The sequence below is a fragment of the Barbatula barbatula genome (genome assembly GCF_947034865.1).
Source record: "Barbatula barbatula genome assembly, chromosome: 18".
NCBI lineage: Eukaryota > Metazoa > Chordata > Actinopteri > Cypriniformes > Nemacheilidae > Barbatula > Barbatula barbatula.
In genome coordinates this window covers 394,947-420,519 of record NC_136781.1, presented here as the reverse complement: position 1 = coordinate 420,519, position 25,573 = coordinate 394,947, and the positions used below count along the sequence as shown (strand labels likewise).

Here is a 25,573-nt window from a genome sequence, read left to right as displayed (position 1 = left end):
TTATTGTGATATAATTACCTTTTGAGACTCTGTAAAATATAAAAAAACACATTAAAGGTCGGAACAGATGTGCTCGAGGTGACCCGAGTTTGAGGGTCCTTTGGCGTTCCCTATTTCCACCCAACACATTCGTGTCAGTTTACACATACTGTAAAATATATGATGTATGATGGGATGTACTGTTCATCAGACGACAGATAACAGGTTTTCATCACATGTTTATATTTGTCACAAATGAGATAATAAATAATTGATTATATTTATTATTACTTTTATATATCAATTATAGTGTGTGCTCCAAAGTGTGTGTTTTACTCCAAAGTGTGTGTTGTATCCTTCAGGTGGTGCAGAAGAAAGACTCTCATGACTACAGGTGTTTGTTCAGGGCGTGTTTTATTCCCAGAGACCCCATAGAGCTTCTGCAGGATGACCCCGTGGCCTTTGAGTATCTCTTTCAACAGGTACAGTAACACACTGAGTGTGTGTAGAATATAAACAAACGCTGTACAATAAAAAAGCACTGCGGTAATATCATACTGTGTGTGTGTAGAGTGTTGGAGATGTGTTACATGAACGATATGCAGTGGAGATGAAATGCAACACTGCATTGAGACTCGCGGCGCTGCACATGCATGAGAAAATTGCGAGCTGCGGACAAACCACCAGAGCATCAGTCAAGAGTATTGTGTAAGAACACGCACACATACACACACACTTGGACTCTATTATAAAACACAACGCTCTAATGCTGGTGTGTGTGTCTCAGGAAAGAGTTTGGTTTGGAAAGTTTCATCTCTCCCACCCTATTGAGAAACATGAGAGATAAAGACCTGCGCAAAGCTATCAACCATCACATGAAGAAGATCCAGTCACTGCTGGAACCGCGACAGAAGGTGTGTGTATTTGTGCGCGCGCGCGTGTGTGTGTACTTGAAACCCTATGTTTATGATAATATAATACGTACGGGATAATACGTACAGCTGGCCGTGCGTTAAAGGGTTTTAATGCACGACGTGGAGGTCAAGAAGTGCATTAAAATCCTTTAACGCACGGCTAGCTCTGGATTATTCTGCTTAAGTTAAGTTAAAGCTTTCATTGATGAAAAAGGTGTAAATTTTGTACAGTTTTCTTCAAATGTAATCAAACTGACTGGAGCTACCCGTGCGTTACAGGTTTTTAACGCACCAGCCAATCAGAATCCAGTATTCAAACAGACCATGGTATAAAAAGACATTAATTCCAGTCACTTTGGATAAAACCATCTGACAAATGCATGAATATAAATATCAGGAGCATTGCATTGTGGGAAATGTACATAGTATGTATTAGCATGCATCTGATAAACTGCAGCAATAGTAAAAGCAGCTGGTCTGTTTTGACTTTGTCTCTTCAGGTGATTTCTGTGTCTCAGGCTCGGTTGGCTTATCTGACCCAGATGGCAGAGTTGATGTCATACAGCGGGAGAACCTACAACGCCACCATGCTGGTGAGAGAGAGAGAGATAGTTCAGTCCATCTGTTGTGTTCAACTCAAATAACAAAACTAAACCTGCACGTGTGCATTTCCAGCCCTCACTCGTGGAGACGGTTTTATTAGATGACATTTTCTGCATTTGTTTGTCAAGCATAGTTTACTGTACAAGTTACTCTCTGCAAAAAGTATTTAATTACTTATTAATAATGACTTTCTATGTCCTACATCGGCCTTAGTTAAGTGATTCAATGATAGACATGAAACGACTCGTAATTCATTCAAATAAATAATATTTAACTACATAAAGTATTAACTGACCAAAGTATCACAAATGTGAGAATTACACATTAAAGCACAGGATTTTAAAGTTAGACTTTGAATTTTGATGTCAATTCCACTATCGCACACACATATATTACACACACTATTTAGTTTAATTACATCAGAAATAACCGTAATTAAATTACAGACAAAATACAAATACAAGAGTAATCCCTTACTTTATTTAATAAAAGGGAAAAGAAATTAGATTACAGTAACTAATTACTTAGTAACTAGTTACACCCAACACTGCTCATGACTAGTGGTCATATGAGTGTGTAGTCGCAAATCTATACAATATTTGATGCTATGGATTCATTATAGTAGACTAGATCAAATTGACATAAGCTTTCCTGTAGCTCAGCTAGTAGATGATAGACGTGTGTTATGACTATATTTCTATTCTTTATCTGTGGCTGCATGATTGCGATCATGTCTGTGTGTGTTCAGCTGCAGGACAGAGAGTCATTGGTGACTTTGCTGGTGGGATCGAGATACGGCATCAGTCAAATACTGAACCACCAGCTCAACATGATCTCCACCATCATAGACTTCCACTACATCACTCGAATAGAGGTGCTGTCAGAGACCGACAGAATCAGCATGGTCAAGATCTACCTGCAGGACATTCAGGTGTGCACCTGAAACAGAGGAAATATTCATTAGCATTAGCATACATTCACACACATGTACAAACCTCTTTCTCTCTGCTTGTTTAGCCTTTAGCTTTACTCATGGAATCCGTGGGAGCTAAAGATTTGGCCTGTCTGCTGGCTGGATACTGCAAACTCATGGTGGACCCCACGATAAATGTGTTTCGCTGGGGACCCAGACCTAAAATGAGACGGATTCCTGCAGAAGAAGGTAAGACACACGTGAAGATTTCAATCGCATGTGATATATTTTCAAACGCATTCAATGGGTTGGAATTGGGTTGTTTGTTATGCGCAGGATACATTTCTCGGTGTGGCAGTGATTCACAAGACAGTTCAGAAGATGATTATGTCATGGAAGGCCTGCTGGACGCTCAGCTGTCAGAAGACACCATGTCCAATCAAACGAATGACGGCACGGAGGAAGGTGAAGAAGACGAGGCGGACAGGAGAACTGAAGCAGAGAGGCTGAGAGTGATCGTAACACATCCGTGTTTGCAGGATGAAGAAGAGGAGGAGGCCGGGAAGAGCGAGTCCGTCGGGGACGAGGATTACTCGGTTACCATGGGTTGGTACACGGACCCTCGAGTGAACAGCAGCTTCTCCAGTTTATCCAGTAACTCACTGAACGCACTGGAGGTGAGCATTAAAGCGGCCATCGGTGGACTGGACCGTGAGGATGCTCCTCAAGAGGAGAAGTTCAGTTCCGGCACGTCAGATCTGGACGTTCATCATCCATACCTGCTGGAGGTGCCAGAGCGTTTGAATCAGCGGGGGAATTTAAACAAACCCGGACCACCTTCTCGACTGACCTACAATGATCGATCAGGTCTGCGCTTCGTTGACCTCTCACTAATGTCCGACAGTTTGCCGAGTCCTCCCACTGCCAGCGATGATGCGTTGAGCAATGAAGACGACGATGAAGGAGACAACGACGTTTCCAGCATGTCAGCGGAATTTGAGGCGGTGTTGGCCTCTTGTAGCGCTAACAGCATCAATGCTAAATTAGCAGGTGTGAATTTTCAAGAACTTTTCTCCAGGATTCACAGACAAGAGAGAGGCAGCAACAATCAGACTGAACCGAAACAACACAGACGCTCAAAGACAACAGCACGAGCTGACACATCAAATGCTAAAGACTCACGAGGAAGCTACTCAGAATCAGAGGAGGAATTCTTTGATGCTCAAGATCGATTTACTCCTCCAATAGCAGAGAAACGCACTACAGGTCAGTAAACACTTCATACGACCATATGATATTATATTCACATGCAGCTTCACATGAAAAACTAATAATATCCACATCTTCAGTTCCTCTAAATGATTCACACTCTCTCTTTCTTTTATCCTGCAGATAAATATTTGGAAAACAAACAAGATGTTGTCAGTGATTTCAAACTAAGCATGGAGAAGAATAAGAATCAAGAATCCAAAAAGTGCAACGATGAGGAAAGAAGAGCAGAGATCATCTCTCAAACTAACAAACGGAATAATAATGAGAAACCATCTCTTGTTAATCACATCACTCCTGAGTCTGCCAACACTGAAGTGGAGATCCATCAGCCCTCAATGATTTTACCTCCTGAATCTACACCTGTTGAACCTCTAACCGCTAACTTCTCGCCGGGTCAGAAAGCCCAGCTCTGTAATGGTGACATCCCTGGCCGAAACGCTCATCTGTCATCACAGCTTCTGGAGATGGAGCCGGATACTATGGAGTTCAAACCAGTCACTGGACCTGGACCAGTGAGGTCGTCTTCCCGAATCACAGCGGTGCGCCAAGCTACCTTACCTCCCCAGAACCCAGAGACGCTTCGGAATGGACCCAAACCTCATAATGGAATATCTGATCATCCCTCGGTATGTTTGGAGAAGACTCAAAATCACGTGCAAGGACTTGATACTCAAGATTTTGAGCCAATTCAAAAAGAGCCAAGAACGAACACAGGAAACATAACAGCAGACAACAAAAGTTCTCTACAGCAGACTGTTGAAAGCAGAAAAACAGGACCTCAACTAAACACAAAACCTCCAATACCTCCCAAACCTTCATCCATCATTTTACAGTCAACACCGCTTAATGCCCCATCACAAAAACCTGAAGCCAAGCAGAAAGTTCCCCCTAACGGTCTTTCCCTACACCCCTGGTCTCAGAGAAATGGAACCTCTCCACCTGCTACACTGAGTAAAGGTGTATCTCAAAGTCACGAGAACCTGAGAACTGAACTCAAGAACGAAAGCTCTTCAATGAAAGTGTCAAGTGCATCGAACACACCGAGTCCTTCTCCCCTACCTTCTCCTTCTGTTCAGTCTGTCAGTATCATACCTGAAGATCCAAATCCTAACCTCCCCAACAGAACAGGCTCATCCGTGCGTCTGTCAGCCAAAGCCTTGCGTGGGAGAATTCAGGATATGCCGTGGTACCTCACCCGTTCGCAAGAGATCTTGGGCACTGTAGCACTCAGCAACACTATTTCATCGACAGGAATCAACGGCACTCATTCAACAGATGTGAATCACGAATCCAAGAAAGTTTCTCCTAAAGCCACTTCAGTGCCATCTCTGATCGACTGGAAGGAGAAAGATGCTGAAGTGATCATTGTGAAGCTCAAAGATGGACCGGAGGAGGCCACCCCGATTCCTGTCAAAGACACTAATGGCAAAGCACCAGCATCATCCTGCCATCCTGACCTGAAACAGCAATTATCTGTAGAAGAGTTGAACAAGTATTTTGGAACGTGCAAGTCTGAACAGCCTCAGTCACAGAGAGAAAACCCTGCAGTTATGCAACTGGACAATGCTTCCTCTCTGTCTTCATCAAGTCCTTCCCATCGGGATGCATGCGGCTGCCATACGGTGTATGCCAACTGTTTCAGTGGGCATACAGAGGACATCTGCGGCTTTGATGACAATCTGACCGTGTACGAGTTCTCCCGTCGGAACCAGATCAGTAAACCTCCTCAACCCACACCTGTTCCACTGACCACCCTTGCTGCCCCTTCTCCAAATGTTCTGTCCCTTTTGAGAGACTCACCGCGTCCCCTCTCCATGTCCTCGGAGCTCAGTCCACTCCTGATCCCACCCAGACCTCTGGAATCGTTGTCTCTGGACCACAGATCTGTAGACAATCCCTTCCGCTTCTTACAGGGCCATCGTTACGTGAGCGGCCAGAAGGGTGCAGGGCTCAAAGAGAGTTACACTTCTTTGCAGCGAGACATTGATGAACTGCTATTAGTGTTGAAGAGAGGACCATCCTCAGTGTACCCCCCCACTCGCAAGGGACAGTGTGACAACGGCAATGGTGTGACCGGGCAGACAATTTCCGAGACAGAGAGATGCCTGGTTCAGGCTGAGGCACGGAGGTTGGCGTCGGGATGCCAAAAAGCCACGAGGGTGGGTTGGGCACCTGATGACGCTCTTCTGTCGCTCGCTAACAGCTTCGGGGCGCTGGTGCAACTAGCCTCCACCTGCATGCGAGTGCCCTGCTCGGACTGCGGGGGTTGTCATGGCGACATTGACGCAGACGAAGCCTTGGGGAAGCTTGAGGAGATCGTGGACCTGTACAAGGAGTTTGTGGGCGCCGTACAAACGGCAAGAGAGGGCGAAGGCGTCAGGCTGTTGGCCAAGCAGTGTACGGTTCTCATCTCTACAGTCTTCTCTCTCACGCAGCTGTTTAGGACACGGACGCCAGACATTGACAACGGAAATGTTCCTCTGAACTTTTAATCTTCCTTAAAGGGTGAAACTGGACCGCAGAGAGTTGTAAAGCAGCGATGCCTGTCTGGCATGTAAAAAGCGATTGTGTGCTGGCACACAAGAATCATTGTAAGTGCCGTGAGCGAACGCACACATCCGAGGAACTAACAAGAGTGACATGTTATCCTGATTGTCTTGCCAAGTCCCCATATAAACGTACTGGAATTATGCATTCTAACGTATTTTCTAACAGTTCTTTCAGTCCTGATGTATGTACAGTCAGTAGTATGTATTTATTTTTTACATACAGTATATGCGCACCGTGGTTTCTAACCTGCATTTTGTTTGTGTGTTTTTGGGGTTTTGTGATATCCCTACCTCTTGCTCTGATAACCATGGAAACCTAATATTAACCGTGTTCTGACGCGTTTTTACATTTAGTTTAGTGCTGCTCTGTACCAATTGACTGAAGAAAGAGTACGGACGCTCATAGAACCCCTGACAACCTGTACAACAATCGACACTAAATACCCTGAATACTTATGCAGTAACATCTCACAAAACTATCCAAAGGACTTTGATTTAGTTTTTTGTCTGTGATTCATGTCGGATGAGAGCAGATGGCAATAGAAATGTGGCTGTTTGGGATTTTTGTGCATCGGTGTGTCACATTGGGCTTTTGATGTTAGTTTTTATATTAGCGTATCAGCTGACTGTTAACCACAGAGATGGGTGTGGTCCAAAGACATAATAGCACAATTGGGGCGTGTTTACACAACAGCGTCATCACCTTGTAGCACCCATCCCATCGATACTCACGCTATTTCTAACTTGTCCTTTGTTTTTTTGACTATGCAAGTTTAACGATTTGTATCCGAAATTTTCCACGTGTCATACTTTCTTACATTTTATACATAATGAATTTTATTTTTTGTTGTGGATCACTAATATTTTTACTTTAGAGAACTTCCCTGACGAACCTAGGCCTTATGTTTTATCTCGGAGAACCTTCATGAAATTTCGTTTCAATAACATCACAATGGAAATGCGGCATATATATATTTAAGACAAATTGCTTAGTTAATTTCAGTGTGGTTAAAAAGCGTTTTCTTCCTTCTTCCAGCGCCAAGTGTAGCGTACTCCAGTCGTGCTCCAGAGTAAATGATCTGAAATGCGCTCCGTGCAGGTGTGTGAATGAGATTTGTAGCGCAACACAACTTGCCTTCTCAGCATCACTGAAGGGCATTATTGTGTGCATTAGCATAAACCGGCTTCTTTCTGGGTTTGTCAGGTGGACTATGGTTATGGTAGATTGTTGAAGGTAGTTCCGTTTATAGCTGAATTACAATATCTGCTTTAATGCAACTGAAGAGCGCCCCTCATTTTTATTGCTTCACATTACAGCCAAAGTAACACGCAAAAATGGCAAGTTTTTAGCCCACATCCCCCTTTCCCCCCCAAAAAACGCTGTGTGAAATATGAACAGATGTGTGTGTAAAAATGTGTTTAAATTAACCTACGCTCGGTTGTTTCAAATCTGGACATTTTCTTGGTTAATGAAAATCAATGGTTGGTTTTGTTCATATTTTACCCAGAGTTTTTCATACATAAACTTTAAGAATACAATTTTCTTCACATTCAGCATTGATAAATGCGACTGAAGCCGTATTAAAGCAAATTCAGTAAGAATTTGTTTCAACGTAGCCTCCTGATCTCAGAGCAGTATTTTGACGTTTCTGGCGAACGATGAGGTTCAAATTGTCATCGGCTGTTCTTCGATCAGGTTTAAACTTTAGCTTCCGCTCATAGTGACATCACTGGAATTACAGGAGCAAATTGAGGTCAGTGGATGGATTATGACGTCATCACTGTTCACTTCTAAATGAGTCGAACTTAGAGATGTGGTTCCAGATGGTCGCAGTTTCACCCCCCCATAACCCCGTCATCCCCCCACACACACACACACACTGCCAGACTTATGTTCTTATGTAGCCCGTCAGATAACACACAGCTAGTTTGTATCAATAGATCAGTAGTGGAAAAGAACACTGATTTAGTAGCACACCACAGACTCCATTTTCAAACGGTAACAATTTTCATATTGAGCTACACGAGAACAAACATGAAAACTTAACTTTGAAAGCTCTCAGAAATGCGAAAGAAAATGTAGCAAATATGAAGCAAAACACAAACAGCTTGTTATAGAGTTTGTGTGTTGAGACGATTACACTTGAAAGTGAAGTGCACAGATGAAGTCTGAATATGTGAATATGAAGGCGAACAGCTCTGTGAATGACATGAGAAAGGACAACTGACAGTATGATGAAGATTTCTTCTACTGTGTTCATGATAATAAAAGTTTGATTTTGAATGACCCTTCTGTGTTGTGTAGCATCTGTCAGATTTACTGCATTCATGAGAATCTCACACGTCACCCTAAACAAGTATTTTACAGAAAGAATGATTGCAGATATAAGAATGTTGCGTGGACACAACGCAAAAACATTAAATGAATTCATTTAATAATGACAGGTATTGTGATATCTGTTGTTAAGGGATACTTCACCCAAAAATGACATCATGTACTCGCCTTTGAGTTGTTCCAAATGTGTATAGATGTGTTCGTGCTGATGAACACAGGGAAAGATATTTGGAAGAATGCTTATAACAGACAGATTTGCCTGTTATACAATGATAGTCAAAAGTGCCCCAGAACTATTTGCTTTCCTACATTCTTCAAAATATCTTCTTTTGTGTTCAACAGAACATAAAAAACCTGATAAAGCATTTTCCTACTATGGGAGTCAATGGGGTCTTGATCTCTTTGGTTATAAGGATTCCTCCAAATATCTTTCTCCATGTTCATCAGAACAAACACATTTAAACAGATTTGGAACAACTGGAAGGAGAGTAAATGATGACAGAATATTTGGGAGATGTATCACTTTTATAACAGAAATAGTTTTTGGTTTATTATTTTATAAAATGCTGATCATATCTCACATGGTTTGAAATAATAACATGGCAACACATTACTCAAAAAATGCTGTGTTGTTTCAATATATGTCCATGTTTGACCAAATCATGGGTTGAAAGCAACCCAGCAAGTCCCCGTGTTTTTGATTGATTTTCACACATTAATGAAGCGTGAAATCATCAGTCAGAGTGAATGTGCACGTGTAGGAGGAGATTACAGATTATGTCTGGGATTAAACTCACTCAGAGTCTTCTGCAGTTCAGACAGAGAGAATGATGGGATTGTTCACTGGCACACTCGCTGTAATCTGTGTGAGTGACTGTACTTTAATCTCTAGTCGAAACCAGTTTTCAAGCCTTTTCTCTTTATTATACAATAATTGTACAATAATTGTCCTTCGATGGTGGAAAAGATATCCAGATGTAAATGCTACGCCAAATTACCAAAGCTCTTTCATCATTCGAGTAATAGAAATCATGTTTTATTCATCCAGGAGATTTGTTGAGAATTTTGTGTTCATACAATTGAAGTCAATGATGTTCAGTATTGTTATCAACTTTCTTCAAAATATCTTCTTTTGTGTTCTGATGAATAGTTGCATGAGAAGGACTCCAGGTTGAGCAACTTTCAGTTTTGGGTCTCATAGATGGCACAGTGATTCTGCACCGTCAGAGGGCAAATAAATATTTGATGTGTTGTATTTAGCAATACAGGGCAAATTCTCGTTTTCCTTGTATGTGCATTTGATTCCCCATTTAGTGTTTACATGGATGTATTCATGTGAAATGTAAAGCATTGATTCTCTTTTTAATTTTTAATTTACTCTTTCTCCAGCTTCCGTCCAATTTTAATCTTATGAGGCCAGCTTTCCAAAACACATTGAGATTTACTGTCTGCAGGAATACAGCGTCTCTAATAACACACAGTTCACTACAGACGCTCACCAGTAAGATCAGCCATGCCTAAATGACATTTTACCTTGTGTACATCTGTAACTGCTGGACACATACACTTCTTCAACTCAATAAACACAAAATCTACATTAATAACTAAACACAGACATCTTCAACAATTATGAAAATGTTTTCAACTATTTGATCTGCCTTCCCTGATGAAACAAAACAAAAGAAACCCTTAAAGATGTTATAGTGGTTTTAAAGGGATTTGTACTGGCTTTAATGTAAACTGTTATGGTTCTACTGGTATGTGATGGATTATATTGGTGGGATGTTAAATCCTATTGCAATATTGCCCAAAACACACTACAAAAAGGAATTTTGTGATTGTTATAATGGAAAAAGCTATTGGCTTGAAATGGTATTCTAATGGAAACCATTAAACACAGAGATGGAAACCATTAGAAATCCTGTAATGGTTTGTTGTTTTCAGCAGGGTGGAAAAATTAATTCTAAAGGTTAATTTTAGAATACCATTTCAACCCAGTTTTTTCCAGTAAAACCATTACAAAATGACTTGTTTGTAGTGTGTTTTGGGCATTATTCCAGTAGCAATTCATCACACACCAGTAGACACCAGTAAAACCAATACAAATCCTTTTAAAACCATTTAAATCAGAGATGAATTTGATGCCTCAATGTCTATTTGGATAACTAGATTTCTTTTACTCATAGACACGCTGTCCATGTTCTTGCACTATAGTTCCTGACAGTCCACATCTCTTTAATATACTAATCGTAATCAGCAGATCTGACAAGTTAAAATAAAATGGAATAGAACTAGTGCACTAGAAATGAAAAAGGGTAACTTTATATTTCATGTTGATACGGTTCAATGAAACATGGAAGGCAATGTAAGGAATCACTTGTTTACTTCTCACCCACGATTATGTGAAAATGTCACTCCCATCACAAGACACATAAAATGGCATTATTTGAAAATCTTCAAATGAAAACATAAGAATTTCTCTTTTTTGATTGGCAAAAACATGAACATCATGGGCTTGTACAGACGTCACTCATCGTGTGGTCCGCAAATGCCATCATTATGTTTACAAACACTAGGTCAAGTTACACTTTACAAAAGACTCGTCATCACATGACTCATTGTCTTTCAGTCCAGAGATTGTGTATTAAATGCACTGAATGTCTTGACATGTTTCTAATTCAAACAAACACACTTCAGTGGATCACTGTGCTTTATTCCCAAGTCCCACAGAACCCCAAACACCCCTTAGAAAGTCATGAGAAATATATATGACGAGTAGAATTCCATTTCACAACACCTAGTAATACGAGTGAACTTTATATTTAGTCGTCGGCTGATGAAACATGTTCTCAGAAAACTTTCAGGAGAAGCTCATAGGTGGCATTGATGATACCCCACGACAGCAGAGATCGATGGTAGTTCAGCGTTGCGCCACGGAACAGCAGAACGATGCTGCCGCCTCTCTCCCGCCACACAGTCATCAGCACCTGACCGCAGGGCACGAACTCGCCCCCCACCTGCGCTTGGGCACGAGATTTCACCACGTTCAGCGGGTAAAACATGATGCCCAGAGCCGCCCCCAGCAGGCCGCCACACACAAAGTCATTGGCCATGTGACCCGCTCGGGTCCGAACCTCGGGCAGCCGTTGCTTGATGGGCCCACGGAGGCCGAAGAAGAAAATGTTACTGGGCCCGTTGCGCAACAGAACCGGGACCAGCCCGCGGTAGCACTCCCTCACTCCGTAGTCTCGCAGAAGTGTCCGGAAAGTGTGCACGGTGTTGTTGAAACGGCCGTGATGCCGGTGGTCCTGAAGAAGCGTTTGGACACGCTCAAAGGGCGTGAGGGCGGCTTCTGCGGTGCCGGCCAGCACCGCGGCTACGCTCCGCGTGACGAGCTCAGGCGTACCGCTTTTGCGGGCGTGACGCAAGAGCAACCTGGAAAAATCCTCGTACAGGCCGAACATGATGGCTACGGTGGTGGTTTTCTGAAGTAGGGGAGGCAACAGCCCACGGTAGAGGTTTCTAAGCCCCTCCTTCTGGAGCTGACAGACGGCTTCGGTCACACGAACTCCGTGAAGCTGCTGGCGAAACAGAACTTTCTGAATGGGGAACGTTACGAGGATGTTGGTGAAGGCGGCTAACGAGCCACACACATAGTGCTTTCCACGAGGCCCAGGCACCGCCCCTACTAGGGCGTGCCCACTTAACTGCTGCGGTTGCCGGGCTGAATCTGGGTCCATGGTGGTCACCACCCCCATAGGAAATTAATCATCTGTTTGGTTAGCAGAACTAGATGTTACATCCTTCACCAACATCTTACAGCCTGTAATAGATAGAGAGAGAGAGAGAGAGAGAGAGAGAGAGAGAGAGAGGGAGATGCAGGTGTCAAAAAAATCAAACATTGGCGAGTGCACAGAGGTTTTTCAGGTAAGCTTGTAATCTTTTGAAACCATTAACTGCCGAGATAAGACCTGTTACCTAACCAAAGATCAAATGTCCCACACAGAACAGGGCAACAGGCACATCTGTATTGTGTATCGAATCTCAATATTACCTTTATAGGGATCTCCACATGGCAACTTTAAAGATGCAAGTTAACCAAACAAGGGTTCAAATCACTATTCATATATTCAATATACTACATTAAATTGATCTCAAATAGAGTTCATTACTTCATTTTACACATCTCATAGTAGCACTAGCCTAACTACGAGCCATGTGCAAGACTTCTCCAAAAATAAAACCGCACATGTGCCGCTCATGAAAGACACCATGGGAACCCGTTTGGAGGTCACATGTTGGGCTGGGATTCAACTTTACTATTACATTAACATGACGAATGACGTTAACATTGTATATTAGATCACATATAAACACCTTTGATCTTGACCTTACAGCTTATTGAGAGTCTGTGTCACAGAGCACATGAAACATTTACTGTCAAGGTTAACAGAGCACCCTGAATAACATAAACATATATGTGACATGTTATTAACCATATGCACACAGATCTCTCTGAAATAATACAACAGAACACCGCATACATGATGTCACATTAAGATTCATCTGCATTATATGAATAAACCACAACACAGCTAACAAACTACTGCTAATGAACCGAGCTAATGCTTTAGAAGATTAGACCACAGACAAACACCCCTGTCAGTAATAGATATATGTGAAAACTCAATATACAAGTAAGCATATGACACTAGATTTCCTCTAAATTCATAATAAACTAAATAAGGAATCTTCATTTTAGTGACAGAATTACTCAAACGGGCACATTCATCGTTTGTACCTGTCGTGCGCTTTCAGTGCAGACAATGTGATTTAATGTCACTTGTCAAAAATCCAAAACACACCCTACCTAGTGCTAATGCTAATGCTAATCGAGTGACAGTTAAAGTTCAGGTGTATGCCCGCATAGTTATTCCACCAAAACTCGTTAGATTTGTAATTGTTTATATTTGATAAGTCGGTATCGATGATTTTACAGATGTAATTACCTTATGTTTGTGCTCAAGAGAATAGTTACGGGCTCTGTTGGGCTGATTTGGATCAGTGAGGCGGTACCGAGTCACATCGTCTCTTGTTTTCTAGCGTTACCACTCCAGGCAGACCGGAAGGGGTCAGAAAACACTTTTTTTATTATTATTATTTATGTATGCCAGGAGCAACTTCAAATGTCGTGTAAAGGCAAATGCACAAATAAGAATAAACTATAATATAAAATAAATATATTTTTAAATATATAGAAAAAATAGAAACATTATCTCTTGAGGGTTTCTAGCGTTGCCACTCCATACAGACCGGAAGTGGTCAGAAAATACTTTTTATTATTATTATTATTTATGTATGCCAGAAGCAACTTAAAAGACCTTGTAAAGGCACATTTGAATAGATTTGATTTTTCAATTAGTATCGCAGATTTTTTTTTCAGATTTACCCAAACGATCAATGACAGTGAAAACAGACCGAGACAGTAAACAAATGTATTTTTATTATACACTTAAGAGTAAAAAATGCATGAAGCAAACTTAAATAACAATTCTTACAGTGAAAGTATGTTATCATGAACCAAATCAATTAAAGAAATGAATCTTTATTTAGATAAATACAAATAATGACGTGTTATATCGCACTGGCACCGCAGACAGCAGTAATGAGCTCAGAGTGAGTCCCACACAACAGACGGAATGTACCACTTGACCTGGAGGTAGGGGAGGTGCAACGCTTATCAAAGGTATTTTCTTTTAATATGTAAATGTGTATCTTTTAGCTATTTATGAATATTTTGTAGAATAGATGTTAAACTTATCGTTAAAATACTTTTACTGGTCTAAGTAAGCACAATGTAAGACGTCATTTAAAGTGATTAAATATCCCCCCCTTTCTCTGAGGTGGTAGAGTACGGATATTCAAACCTTCGCGGTTAAACTCATGTCTCATTAATGCTCGTTTAATTATAAGTTGTTTTATATGTTTGTGTGTATTTAACTCACAGCAGAGATGAAGCGGATGAGAAAAACTCTGAAAGCTGTTCAGCAGGAACTGAAGGTTAGTGGTTTAGTGATCGTTTAAAGCTCATCCTGATGACATGACGTGGTGTTTGGATGTTTTTATTTCATAATGTTGTTGGCTGAAACCTATTTTCGTCATTCATTGAAATTATATTTAATTCAAATCTTTTTTAGATGACTTGGGCTTTTAGAGAAGTAGGGATGTAACGATTCACGCAGCTCGCGATGCGATTTTATTCACGATGAGTTTTTCACAGAATGATTTGAGACAAATTAAATCTGAACAACATCCCTTTTATTATTTCTCTAATGTTGCACATTATCGTATTTTATGTGAAATGACTAAATTGCCGTTTAAAAAGCAAAATGTGAATACTTGACAAATAAAAATAAAGGTACACTAACCCTCTTCTCTCAACAGGTGTTGTTCTGGCTTTTGTTGAAACTAGTTACTCCATATTAGCCCCTAATGTATTATTGCTCTTTTATGACATATCGCTTATTGCTCCATGAACTCTCTGTAAGTCTCTTTGGATAAAAGCTTCTGCTAAATGACTCAATGTAAAATACAAAAGTCTCTTTAATATAAACAAACTAAGAGTCTGTGCAATTACATTAATGCATTTGGCAGACGCTTTTATCCAAAGTGATTTACATTGCATTATTCTATACATTTATACATAGATATCTGCAATCCCCTGAGATCAAACACACAACTGTGCGTTGTTAACACAATGCTCTTAACACTGAGCTACAGAAAAGCTGAAAATCAGCTTCCCCTGCTGTTCAAAACATGAATTGCGATTCTTTTAAAGTCTTAACCGATTGGAATCGTCACATATTATTATCGATTTTCAACCGGCTCACGGAACTCAAGAAGCTGCTTGATAAAATGTCCAAAGAGCATTTATGCCAATTCTACACAAAGATTGACTACATCTAATATGTGAAAGATATTTTAGTTACAACATTTGTGCGACTCTTGTGAATGGTTGTGTATAATAATGTTTTTGTTTCAGAGCGTGAAGGCTAAACGTGATGGTGTTCTGGAGTCTCCGGGTCCGCAGACGTTGGACATTTCATCCATAGAGAAAGACAGTTTCCTTCAGGAGGAGCAATATTCTTCACATGGTATTTCAACTTAATATCCCACATCAGATTACTGATAACTAAAAGTTGTAGATTTAAACCTCACATGGGTTTCTTTGTGAAGCCTCACCATCCGTCATCTATCACAGCATTGACCTTTATGCAGAATGTCTTTAGTCACTTTATATAGAAATTATATTTTGAATGGAGTGAGTTACTGAATGAAAATGTGTGAAAAATCCCACAAAGAGTGAGTTGTATGATTGTTGTTGTTTGAAGGTAACCCACTTCACAGCACGGCTCTGGAGGAAGATCTCAGAGCTGAACAAACCCAAAGATCTGCCCCAGAAAAGACTGGCCAGCAGCGATCCACTGGTAAAACTCAGACAACAAATAAATCCAAAAAGGTTTCCAAGGCACTGGAGAAGATCTCTGCATCCAATGAGAACCAGGAACCATCTGAGCCAAGGAAACAAGGAGCATCGGCCGCAGTAATGTAAAGTGAGGGGTTCTCTGAGATGGAGATGGGTTTCATTGATGCTATGAATTTATTATTCTTTATTATTCATTTCGTCACTTCAGAAGAGTTAAAGGCCGGGCGTTGCCAACTATATCGGAGCACAGGGAGGATGCAGGGAAGAAAAGAGCATCGTTGACCGCCAACTCTAAGGTGTGACTGCTACTTCAATACATATCAAAGACAATGAATCATCATACCTGAGAGCTGTTGTGTTTGACATTTAATTGATACATGGCTTTGTTTTCTAATCATTCCAGAAGGGTCAGAGGTCAGCAAAAGGCACATCTCCAGGAGGAAAACAGAGAGAGCAGAGTTCATCGTCATCCTCAGAAGAGCTTACAGATGAGGATGAGAGCTTTGTATGTCTCACTTGATAGATAGATAGATGATAGATAGATAGATAGATAGATAGATAGATAGATAGATAGATAGATAGATAGATAGATAGATAGATAGATAGATAGATAGATAGATAGATAGATAGATAGATAGATAGATAGATAGATAGATAGATAGATAGATTTAGATTTAGATTTAGATTTAGATTTAGATTTATTTTTTAAAGTCTGTGTGAAATGGAATTAGCGATTGTATTTTTTCCAATTGGTGATGTATACCTGCGTGAATCGACATCTGAAATGAGGAAAATATGTATGGCGGGCCACAGGACTTAACTTCAACCATCAATAACTGATTGGATCGTTAAAAGTTGAATGCACGTTTGCAATCTGTCAGTCATTGGCGCTCCGCCCTCGCGCTATTCATCCAGAAGTGAAGAGAAGTCGTTTTGAGAGGGGAGGTGTTTAACGTTTTTAATTAAAGATTACAAGTAATGTATAATAATAATGATGTGCATTGATACATCACTTATAATAAATACTGTGTAGAACAATAAGAATGATCATTTTTATTTAATGCCGACTTTAGACTGTAAAGAAATGTTTTTCAGCATCCAAGCAAGGAGAAATCCAAGAGAAGGCGATCATCACCCAGCCGACGGCAGAGTGGACAGAAACACAAAAGAAAATCTTCATCGGAGTCATCGGGTATTGAACCTGTAATCTTTACATCTGAAGAATCACATGTGCAGTATTTCAGTTAGCTCTGTATGGATGCCTGTTTGTGAATTCAAATGTTTTCATTATTAATTCAACTTTCACATTCTTGAGAGCGAGTGTGTCTGAAATCTACTTTTGTTGTGTGTGTCTAGAGAGAGCAGGTCCCTCTAAAAGAGCGAGAGACTTAAGAAGTCCATCTGACCTGGATGTGGTGCTTAATGCATTTCAGGAGTTTGTCAGCCAGTACAAGTATGTCTATATATTTTAACAAACAGACATGGTGTTAATGATGTTTGAGGCATGCTGAGTTATTATGTGACTTCTCTGCAGGCAGACGGTGAACTCTGACGCTGTGAAACGCACCATTGACTCATTCAGTCGCTCAGTTGAAGAGCAGCTCTCAGAGATCGTGAGATGGTTTTAACATATCTTTAATCCAAAGAATGATGTCAGAATAGTAGTTATTTAAAATATTGAGTTATTCTTTATTTATAGATAACCGAATCAAGAGAACTTAAGAATCTAAAGAGAGAAAGCTCCAAGGTGATTCTCCGTTATTATATGAATAGCACTTTATGGCCCTTTTATTTTCAAGGCGTTGACTGATTTCTTTTCTTAGCTCAATAGTGCCATTAACAAGAAGAGAACCAGACTTTTGGAAGCCAACAATGACTTCATCAAGTAAGAATGACTATGCATGTAAACGTCATGGCAACACAGTAATTCTGTCAGATGTCGTTCTATTGATTGTGTGTGTTCTCGCAGAGGAAATGCAAAGCTGACATCGCTTCAGAAAGAACACGATGAATTGGAGCAGAGACTCAAAGCTCTGAGAGAAGGAACATCCCTTCTCAACAACCTGCAGGAGCTGAACAGGAGATACCGGAACCACCGCACAGCTCATCCGGACGAGGTGGAAACTGTGAGAACATCTGCTAGCGTTCAGTTTGTAGTTAAAACATCATTCTGTAGAGTTCTCTTTAATGCTCTCATTTAAACCCTGTGACGTTCTGTCTGTTCTGACAGTTTGGCCCGTCCTGTCTGCCTGCCATGTTGCTCGAAGCCAGAAGCATCATGGGAACGGAGCAACTGCTGAAGAATGTCAACGACCAGCTGCAGCAGATTATTGAAGAGACTGAAGATTAACCATCAACACATGCCGTTCAGCTAAACGAATAAACGTTTTTAATGAAATATTTTAGTTGGCACAATGTTTACTGGACATTACATTTAGTCATTTAGCAGATGCTTTTATCCAAAGTGACTTACAGCTGAGGTCAACATTACACATGAGGGGAATAAATGAGTTTAAAAAAGTTTTGTAGTAAAGTTTAGTTTCAGATTGCCAAGCATGGGAGAGTGATAAGAATGCTTACACATCTCATCTTGTTTTCTAGAACTTGCGTATCCAGAAAGTGTAAATAGCTTTTCAAGGAAAACAATAACATGTAGTGCATGACAAATGCTAAGTTCAATATGTTCAAACAACTTTATTATTTAAAAAGGCAGTACAAAGAACAAAGGGTTTATGTAAAGACATGGAAACTGGACACACTATTTTTCTCCTAGCTTGAGTTTGATCAAGCCATGCCAGACAATTTCTCGCTGATTTCCCACAGTTTTTTGCTGATACCGTCATCTCTAGCTTCAGGTTTGACCTGAACGAGCTGACTGTCAGAGAAATATCGTCCGCTGAGATGCTCGATGTCCTCCTGCAGAGCGCAGTACAGTGTCGTCTGAGCTCCAGACACAGTGTCTGTGGCCCACAGCTTACTAACAAAGGCCTTGATGATGCGCGTGAACCATTCGTTGATATCGCGACCCAGTTCTGATCTTACTGACCCTGAAACACATCAGACACAGATAACAAACGGTTAGAAGCAGCGGGTTTACTTCAAGAAATCTTTTCAAGAGCAGATTCTGATCGGTCCGCTCACCTGGATGGAGACTGTAGCTGGTCACGTTGGTTCCCTCCAGTCTCTTGGCCAGTTCGTGCGTGAAGAGAACGTTACAGAGCTTGCTGTGGGTGTATGCCTTGAATAAATCTGCATCAGATGAGCCCAGAGCCAGTCTCCTGTGTGTGGTGATGCAGTCGAAGTCAATGGTGCCCACATCATGACCGTAAGACGACACATTCACCACTCGGCTGGGTGCGCATTCCTTCAGTCGATCCAGCAGAAGATTGGTCAACAGAAACGGGCCGATGTGATTGACACCGAGGATCATGCCAAGTCCATCTTCAGTGCGTCCAGGAGAGGCCAAACCTAAATGAGACCAAGTGTCAATATTCACTGAGATAAAACAACCAATCAAGGTCATTTGCGTCCATTTGTTCAAATTTACTATTAGCCATAGGTTAATCATTCCAGTAACATTTAAGTGCAAACACGACTAATGACAGTCCTGTGAACTCTTGAGAACTACTGCGTTTAATGTCATGTTGTAATACTTCACTGGGCCGCTTCATACCTGCATTATTGATGAGCAGGTCTAGTCTGGACTCGGACTTCAGGAAGTTTTCAGCAAAAGCTCGGACAGATTTCAGACTGGCAAGATCGAGTTGCATGAAGATGATGCCATCATTCCCAGTTTCCTACGAGGAAAAATGAACATTAAAAGAATGTTCAATGTTTGTACGACCAGGGGAATAACGATAAACTCATTCAGTTCGCAATATTTGAAACAATTGTTTGTTTTAATTCAAAGTAATTTTATTTTGTACATACTTCTTAGGTTTGACAACATTCAATGTTCAATTCAATATTCTGTCTCTAGATTAATAGAAAGTACATCTGTAATTGTTTGACTTACTGCTCCCTGAATTCTTTGTAAGTCGCTTTGGATAAAAGCATCTGCTAAATGTCACATGTCTGTCTTTTATCAGTGTATGTGGGTAGGGCCCTCTTTTTCAGGTAAGGGTTATAAAAAAAGATCTAAATATCAACCAGAACTTCAGAGGTTCATGAGCTGGGCTGATCACACAAAGCTTACAGGTTTAGATTTGATCAACGGTACATCACTTCTGTCTCTACTGCACATGTGCCTGTTGTGGATGAAGAATAAACATGCATGACAGCTTCTGTTGCAAGATAATCCAAGTGAAAGGTTAAAGTGTGCATGACAACAGAGCATTTATCTCACCTGTATGAGATCTCGTACAGCTTCTTCTCCTCTCTGTTTACTGCGACAGGCCAGAATCACTCGTGCTCCTCTCATGGCGATCCCTGCCGCCGTCGCCTTTCCAATGCCAACGTTACCACCTGTGAAATAAACACATGTGGAATATCTGCAGTTTCAACATGTAAATGCATCAATATTGACTTCAGTCTACAATCTATAGGAAAGAAATGTCTTCTTAATATTGCAATTGTTTTTCCAGCGATGGCTGGTACTCACCCTTATAGAAAAGGAGTTTATTTAAATGTTTTATTGGTGAAGTAAAAATGTTTGTGCTTCTCCTAAATATACTTATGATCGCAGTTAAGTATACTTGTATATTTGACTTATGCTAATAAGTAAAGATGGAGAAAAGTATCACTAAGAAGTGTACTTGGCCTGCTTTGCGTTTACTCTTTGTATTGAAATATGATTGAGATTGAATACTTTTTAAATACTGCCTTTAAAACATACATGTTCAAGTGAAAATGACTTGTACTTAAATTATGGTAACACTTAAATTTATATTTGCTTTTTAAACTAAAATATGGCCACGTTTATCTTACAGCTATACATTTATATATAGTATACTTACTACGTAAAGTACTTAACATGCACTTGAACTTTACATAAACTTAATGGTTAACACTTTACATTAAGGTATCCTTTATAAAGCATTTATAAATGTGTTCATTAATGATTAATACGTTATTTACAAATGCATTATGAAGCAGTTATTAATGCATGAGTAAAAAGAGGGATTCTAAGGAAATACCTGCCATATAGTGAGCCATGTTTTACTCACATGTAATAAATGTATTTATTCATTATTTATTTGTCTCAAAAGCAGATTGATTATTATCTTATCAGACAGCGCGGCCTAAGAACGCCGTTGCCAAGCATTCATCTTGCGAATCTCCGCTCTCTACCTGACAAAATGGACTTTGCCTGCTTTCAAGCAAAAACGAGGTTTTTACAAACTCTGCTGCTCTGTGTTTTACGGAAACCTGGCTGAACGAAACCATTCCGGACAGCGCGTTACATCTGCCGGACTTTCAGCTGTTCGGAGCGGATCGCGATACGGAGACAACGGGGAAAACGCGCGGTGGTGGGACATGCTTTTACATCAACAGAAGGTGGTGTACGGATGTAACTGTGTTAAAGAAGATGTGCTGTCCTGATGTGGAAGCGCTTTTCATTAACTGTAAACCGTTCTACTCGCCGCGGGAGTTTTCATCAGTCATCCTCGTAAGTGTTTACATTCCACCACAAGCACACGTGCGGACTGCGCTGCAACAGCTGGCTGATCTGATCACAGACACAGAACAACAACACCCGGATTCTGTCTTTATCATTCTAGGAGACTTTAATCAGGCAAAACTCACACGTGAGCTGCCTAAATTTAAACAACATATCACATGCCCCACAAGAGACAATAATATTTTAGACCATTTCTACACTACTATAAAAGGTGCATATCGCTCTGTCGCCCGAGCAGCTCTAGGACTCTCTGATCACTGCCTGGTTCATCTGCTACCAACTTACAGACAAAAACTTAAAACTGCTAAGCCAGAAATAAGGACTGTAAAGAGATGGACCAACGACACAGAGCAGGTCTTACAAGCCTGTTTTGAATGCACTGACTGGAGTGTTTTTGAAGCTGCTGCCACGGATTTGGACGAGCTCACAGAAACTGTTACATCATACATCAGTTTCTGTGAGGATTTATGCATCCCTACAAAGACTTATTTATCATTCAACAATGATAAACCATGGTTCACACCAAAACTCAGACAGCTGCGTCAGGCCAAAGAGGATGCCTACAGGAGCGGGGACAGGATCTGGTATAATCAGGCCAGAAACACTCTGACAAAGGAGATTGGGGTGGCTAAAAAGAGCTACGCCAAAAAGCTGGAAAACCAGTTTTCTGCCAACGACCCTGCATCAGTGTGGAAAGGCGTGAAAGACATTACCAACTACAAGACACCATCCCCTAGCATCGAGAGCAATAAACAGCTTGTTGAAGATTTAAATCACTTCTATTGTAGATTTGAGACCCTAGACCAGACACTTTACACCCACCCTGACCATCTCTATACACAGCCATCAACACCTCCAGCCATCCCCCTCTCCTCCCACCCTGCACTTCAGATCAGTGAGGATAACGTACGTCAGATCTTTAGAAAACAAAAGAGAAGGAAAGCACCAGGCCCAGACGGTGTTTCACCAGCCTGTCTGAAGACCTGCGCTGACCAGCTGGCCTCCATCTTCTCACTGATCTTCAACAGATCACTGGTGCTGTGCAAAGTCCCTTCGTGCTTTAAACGCTCCATCATCATCCCAATCCCAAAGAAACCAAAGATCACTGGACTCAATGACTACAGACCTGTGGCTTTAACATCTGTTGCCATGAAGTCATTTGAAAGACTGGTGTTGGCTTATTTGAAGGTCATCACTGACCCTTTGCTGGACCCCCTGCAGTTTGCCTACAGAGCAAACCGGTCTGTGGATGATGCAGTTAACATGGGACTGCATTACACCCTTCAACATCTGGACAAACCAGCGGTCTTATGCGAGGATCTTGTTCGTGGACTTCAGTTCTGCCTTCAATACAATCATCCCATCACTGCTCCAGACCAAACTGACCCAGCTCTCTGTCCCTAGCTCTGTCTGTCAATGGATCACCAGCTTTCTGACAGCCAGACAACAGTTAGTCAGAATGGGCAAAATCATGTCAGACAGCTGCGCCATCAGCACTGGTGCCCCACAGGGATGTGTTCTCTCCCCACTGCTCTTCTCCCTGTACACCAACGACTGCACCTCTAAAGACCCCTCCGTCAAGCTCCTGAAGTTTGCAGATGACACTACTGTTATCGGTCTCATCCGGAACGGTGACGAGTCTGCGTACAGACAGGAGGTGGAGCAGCTGGCTCTATGGTGCAGGTACAACAACCTGGAGCTGAACACGCTCAAAACAGTGGAGATGATAGTGGACTTAAGGAGAAACCCCACTGCACCTCCCCCACTCACCATCATGAACAGCACTGTGATTGCAGTAGAGTCATTCAGGTTCCTGGGCACCACCATCTCTCAGGATCTGAAGTGGGACGCCCACATCGACTCTATTGTAAAAAAAGCCCAGCAGAGACTTTACTTCCTCCGGCAGCTGAGGAAGTTCAACCTGCCACAGGAGCTGCTCGTACAGTTCTACTCAGCTGTCATCGAATCCATCATCTGCACCTCCATCACCGTCTGGTTCGGCTCAGCCTCCAAAACTGACCTCGGAAGACTACAGCGGATAGTCCGGACTGCAGAGCGAATCATCTGCAATACTCTTCCTACACTTAAAGAACTGTACTCATCCAGAGTGGGTAAAAGGGCTCACAAAATTACCCTGGACCCCTCACACCCAGCACACTCTCTGTTTGAACTCTTACCGTCTGGTCGACGCTACAGAGCACCGAGCACTAAAACATCCAGACACAGGAAGAGCTTCTTTCCTCAGGCCATCTACCTCATGAACAGTTAAATGTTCACCTTTTGCAATAAATGTGTGCAATATTTTTGTGCCAGATTTTTCGTGTATAGCACCTTAAAATGTGTATATTTTAAACACCTGTAGATATCTCATAGAATCTGTATATACATATCATACACCCTACAGTACAATAAATGTGTGCAATACTTTCCCTCGGACATTTCCATATATAAACTCATGTATATAAACTTATAACTTGTATATTCTAAACAAAAATTCTGGAGCTCTTCTGTCACACTGCACTTTCACCTTTGTGTGCTTAACTTTTATTTTTATTCTGTACTTTCGTTGCCTTTGTTGATTGTTACTTGTCTTGTAACCTTACTTGTGTACTGGAAGCTTCTGTAACCAAGACAAATTCCTCGTGTGTGTAAGCACACCTGGCAATAAAGCTTGTTCTGATTCTGATTCTGATCTTGATGTTGTTTGTAATCTGTCAGACTGAACACTGAAGGGTGTTGTGTTGTTTTTCTCATACCTGCTCACTATATGGCAGGTATTTTGTTAGAATCCCCCTTTTTATTCATGAAGTTATAACTGGTTTATAATGCGTTTGTAAATGACTTACTAATCATGAATAAACACATTTATAAATGCATCATAAAGAATACCTTAATGTAAACTCAATGAATAGATTTCATCCATGACAGCATTTCTTTCATATGTCTGTATTCTTGCTGTATGTCTACACGTCTCATTTTAGAAGAAACATTTGATGCTTGTTGAAACATGAAGGATGGCGTAAACTGCTGTGGTCTCGATGGAATGTTGATGGAGTCACTTACCCGTAACGATGACGGTTTTCCCGTAGAGTTTAGCTGTGCCATTGAAAGTCCTCCTGTGTACAAAAATCCTGTGAGTAATAAAATAAGCGATCAGTAAAGCCACAATGAAAATCAAGAGAAACATGGTTGAGGTTCTGAGTTGTGCAGACTCTGCTCCGATCTGGAGCCTCAACTGTTTATATCCACACACAAAGATCTACATCAGTCACGCCCCATATGTGCTCGCGCCGCTCTGGAGTTCACAATGAGGCTTATGTTATGTAACCCTTCATCTACATGACAAACCACATTTACACTTACACTGTTCAACACAACAAGTCTCTTTGACATGTTGATGAAGTGAAATGTTTGCAAATAGGTCCTGTACGGCAGGACAGACTGGACTTCCTGAGGTTTCTTCCACCCCAAAACTCACACTGAATGTAAAGCATTTAAAGAGACAAGTCATCATTTATTCCCCTTCACGTGGTTGCAAACCTGAATGTCATAATCTTCAGTGGAACACAAAAGAAGATATTATGAGAAATGTCTTGGTGGTTTTGTGTTCATATAAAAGATTCAAATTAACGAACCAAAGTGTATTTGTTAATAAGGAATGAAGTACATCAGCATCTTATTTCATGATTTACAAGCAGGATGTAGGTGTTAAACATGTCATGTTCTTTAGATAAAGCTAGAATCCTATTCATATGTACGGGACTTTGTTCTCAGTAATGATGATTTGGCACTTTTGTGTGTCAGAGGTTTTGATCAGTAATGTGTAAAGGACTCGACAGGTCCGGCTGACAAACTGTTCATAAAGAATCAAACAAACCTTGAACTTTAGTGTCACTAATGTG

At 41.1% G+C, this 25,573-nt stretch overlaps 4 protein-coding genes across 7 annotated transcripts in view; 2 read left to right on the top strand and 2 right to left on the bottom strand.

The window, feature by feature from the left end:
* Nucleotides 1-8,513, top strand: part of frmpd1b (FERM and PDZ domain containing 1b) — a gene marked incomplete at its 5' end in the record, with an annotated part of 9,500 nt that extends 987 nt beyond the window's left edge. Inside the window, 8 exons of the mRNA XM_079479410.1 lie at nt 342-461; nt 551-687; nt 767-893; nt 1,394-1,486; nt 2,245-2,427; nt 2,514-2,658; nt 2,746-3,675; nt 3,802-8,513. Of these exons, the coding sequence (XP_079335536.1) occupies nt 342-461; nt 551-687; nt 767-893; nt 1,394-1,486; nt 2,245-2,427; nt 2,514-2,658; nt 2,746-3,675; nt 3,802-6,173 (4,107 nt within the window). The 3' untranslated portion in view covers nt 6,174-8,513. The remainder of the gene's footprint in view (nt 1-341; nt 462-550; nt 688-766; nt 894-1,393; nt 1,487-2,244; nt 2,428-2,513; nt 2,659-2,745; nt 3,676-3,801) is intronic.
* A 1,069-nt stretch (nt 8,514-9,582) lies between these two features.
* slc25a51b (solute carrier family 25 member 51b) lies at nt 9,583-13,675 on the bottom strand. Its single transcript, XM_079479902.1, has 2 exons — nt 13,575-13,675; nt 9,583-12,388 (listed from the first exon to the last, which is right to left on the bottom strand). Exon 2 carries the CDS (start codon nt 12,321-12,323, stop codon nt 11,415-11,417), a length of 909 nt encoding a protein of 302 aa, XP_079336028.1. The 5' UTR covers nt 12,324-12,388; nt 13,575-13,675; the 3' UTR covers nt 9,583-11,414.
* Nucleotides 13,676-14,232: 557 nt separating this feature from the next.
* Nucleotides 14,233-18,565, top strand: cenpu (centromere protein U). Of its 4 annotated transcripts, none has more exons than XM_079479897.1 (13): nt 14,233-14,311; nt 14,573-14,625; nt 15,608-15,719; nt 15,957-16,173; nt 16,260-16,347; nt 16,455-16,556; nt 17,147-17,243; nt 17,408-17,504; nt 17,586-17,664; nt 17,751-17,798; nt 17,875-17,936; nt 18,021-18,177; nt 18,282-18,565. In XM_079479897.1, the coding sequence occupies exons 2-13, from the start codon at nt 14,578-14,580 to the stop codon at nt 18,399-18,401; spliced, it is 1,227 nt and encodes a 408-aa protein (XP_079336023.1). In that variant the 5' UTR covers nt 14,233-14,311; nt 14,573-14,577; the 3' UTR covers nt 18,402-18,565. The 4 variants fall into 4 exon arrangements, with proteins under 4 accessions (XP_079336023.1, XP_079336024.1, XP_079336025.1 ...); XM_079479898.1 differs by having other exon boundaries at nt 14,256-14,311; nt 17,408-17,498; XM_079479899.1 differs by lacking the exon at nt 14,233-14,311 and having other exon boundaries at nt 14,455-14,625; nt 18,021-18,168.
* dhrs13l1 (dehydrogenase/reductase (SDR family) member 13 like 1) lies at nt 18,420-24,943 on the bottom strand. The gene is made up of 5 exons (XM_079479901.1): nt 24,735-24,943; nt 20,397-20,515; nt 19,725-19,848; nt 19,193-19,519; nt 18,420-19,098 (listed from the first exon to the last, which is right to left on the bottom strand). The coding sequence occupies exons 1-5, from the start codon at nt 24,856-24,858 to the stop codon at nt 18,836-18,838; spliced, it is 957 nt and encodes a 318-aa protein (XP_079336027.1). The 5' UTR covers nt 24,859-24,943; the 3' UTR covers nt 18,420-18,835.
* Nucleotides 24,944-25,573: the final 630 nt, after the last annotated feature.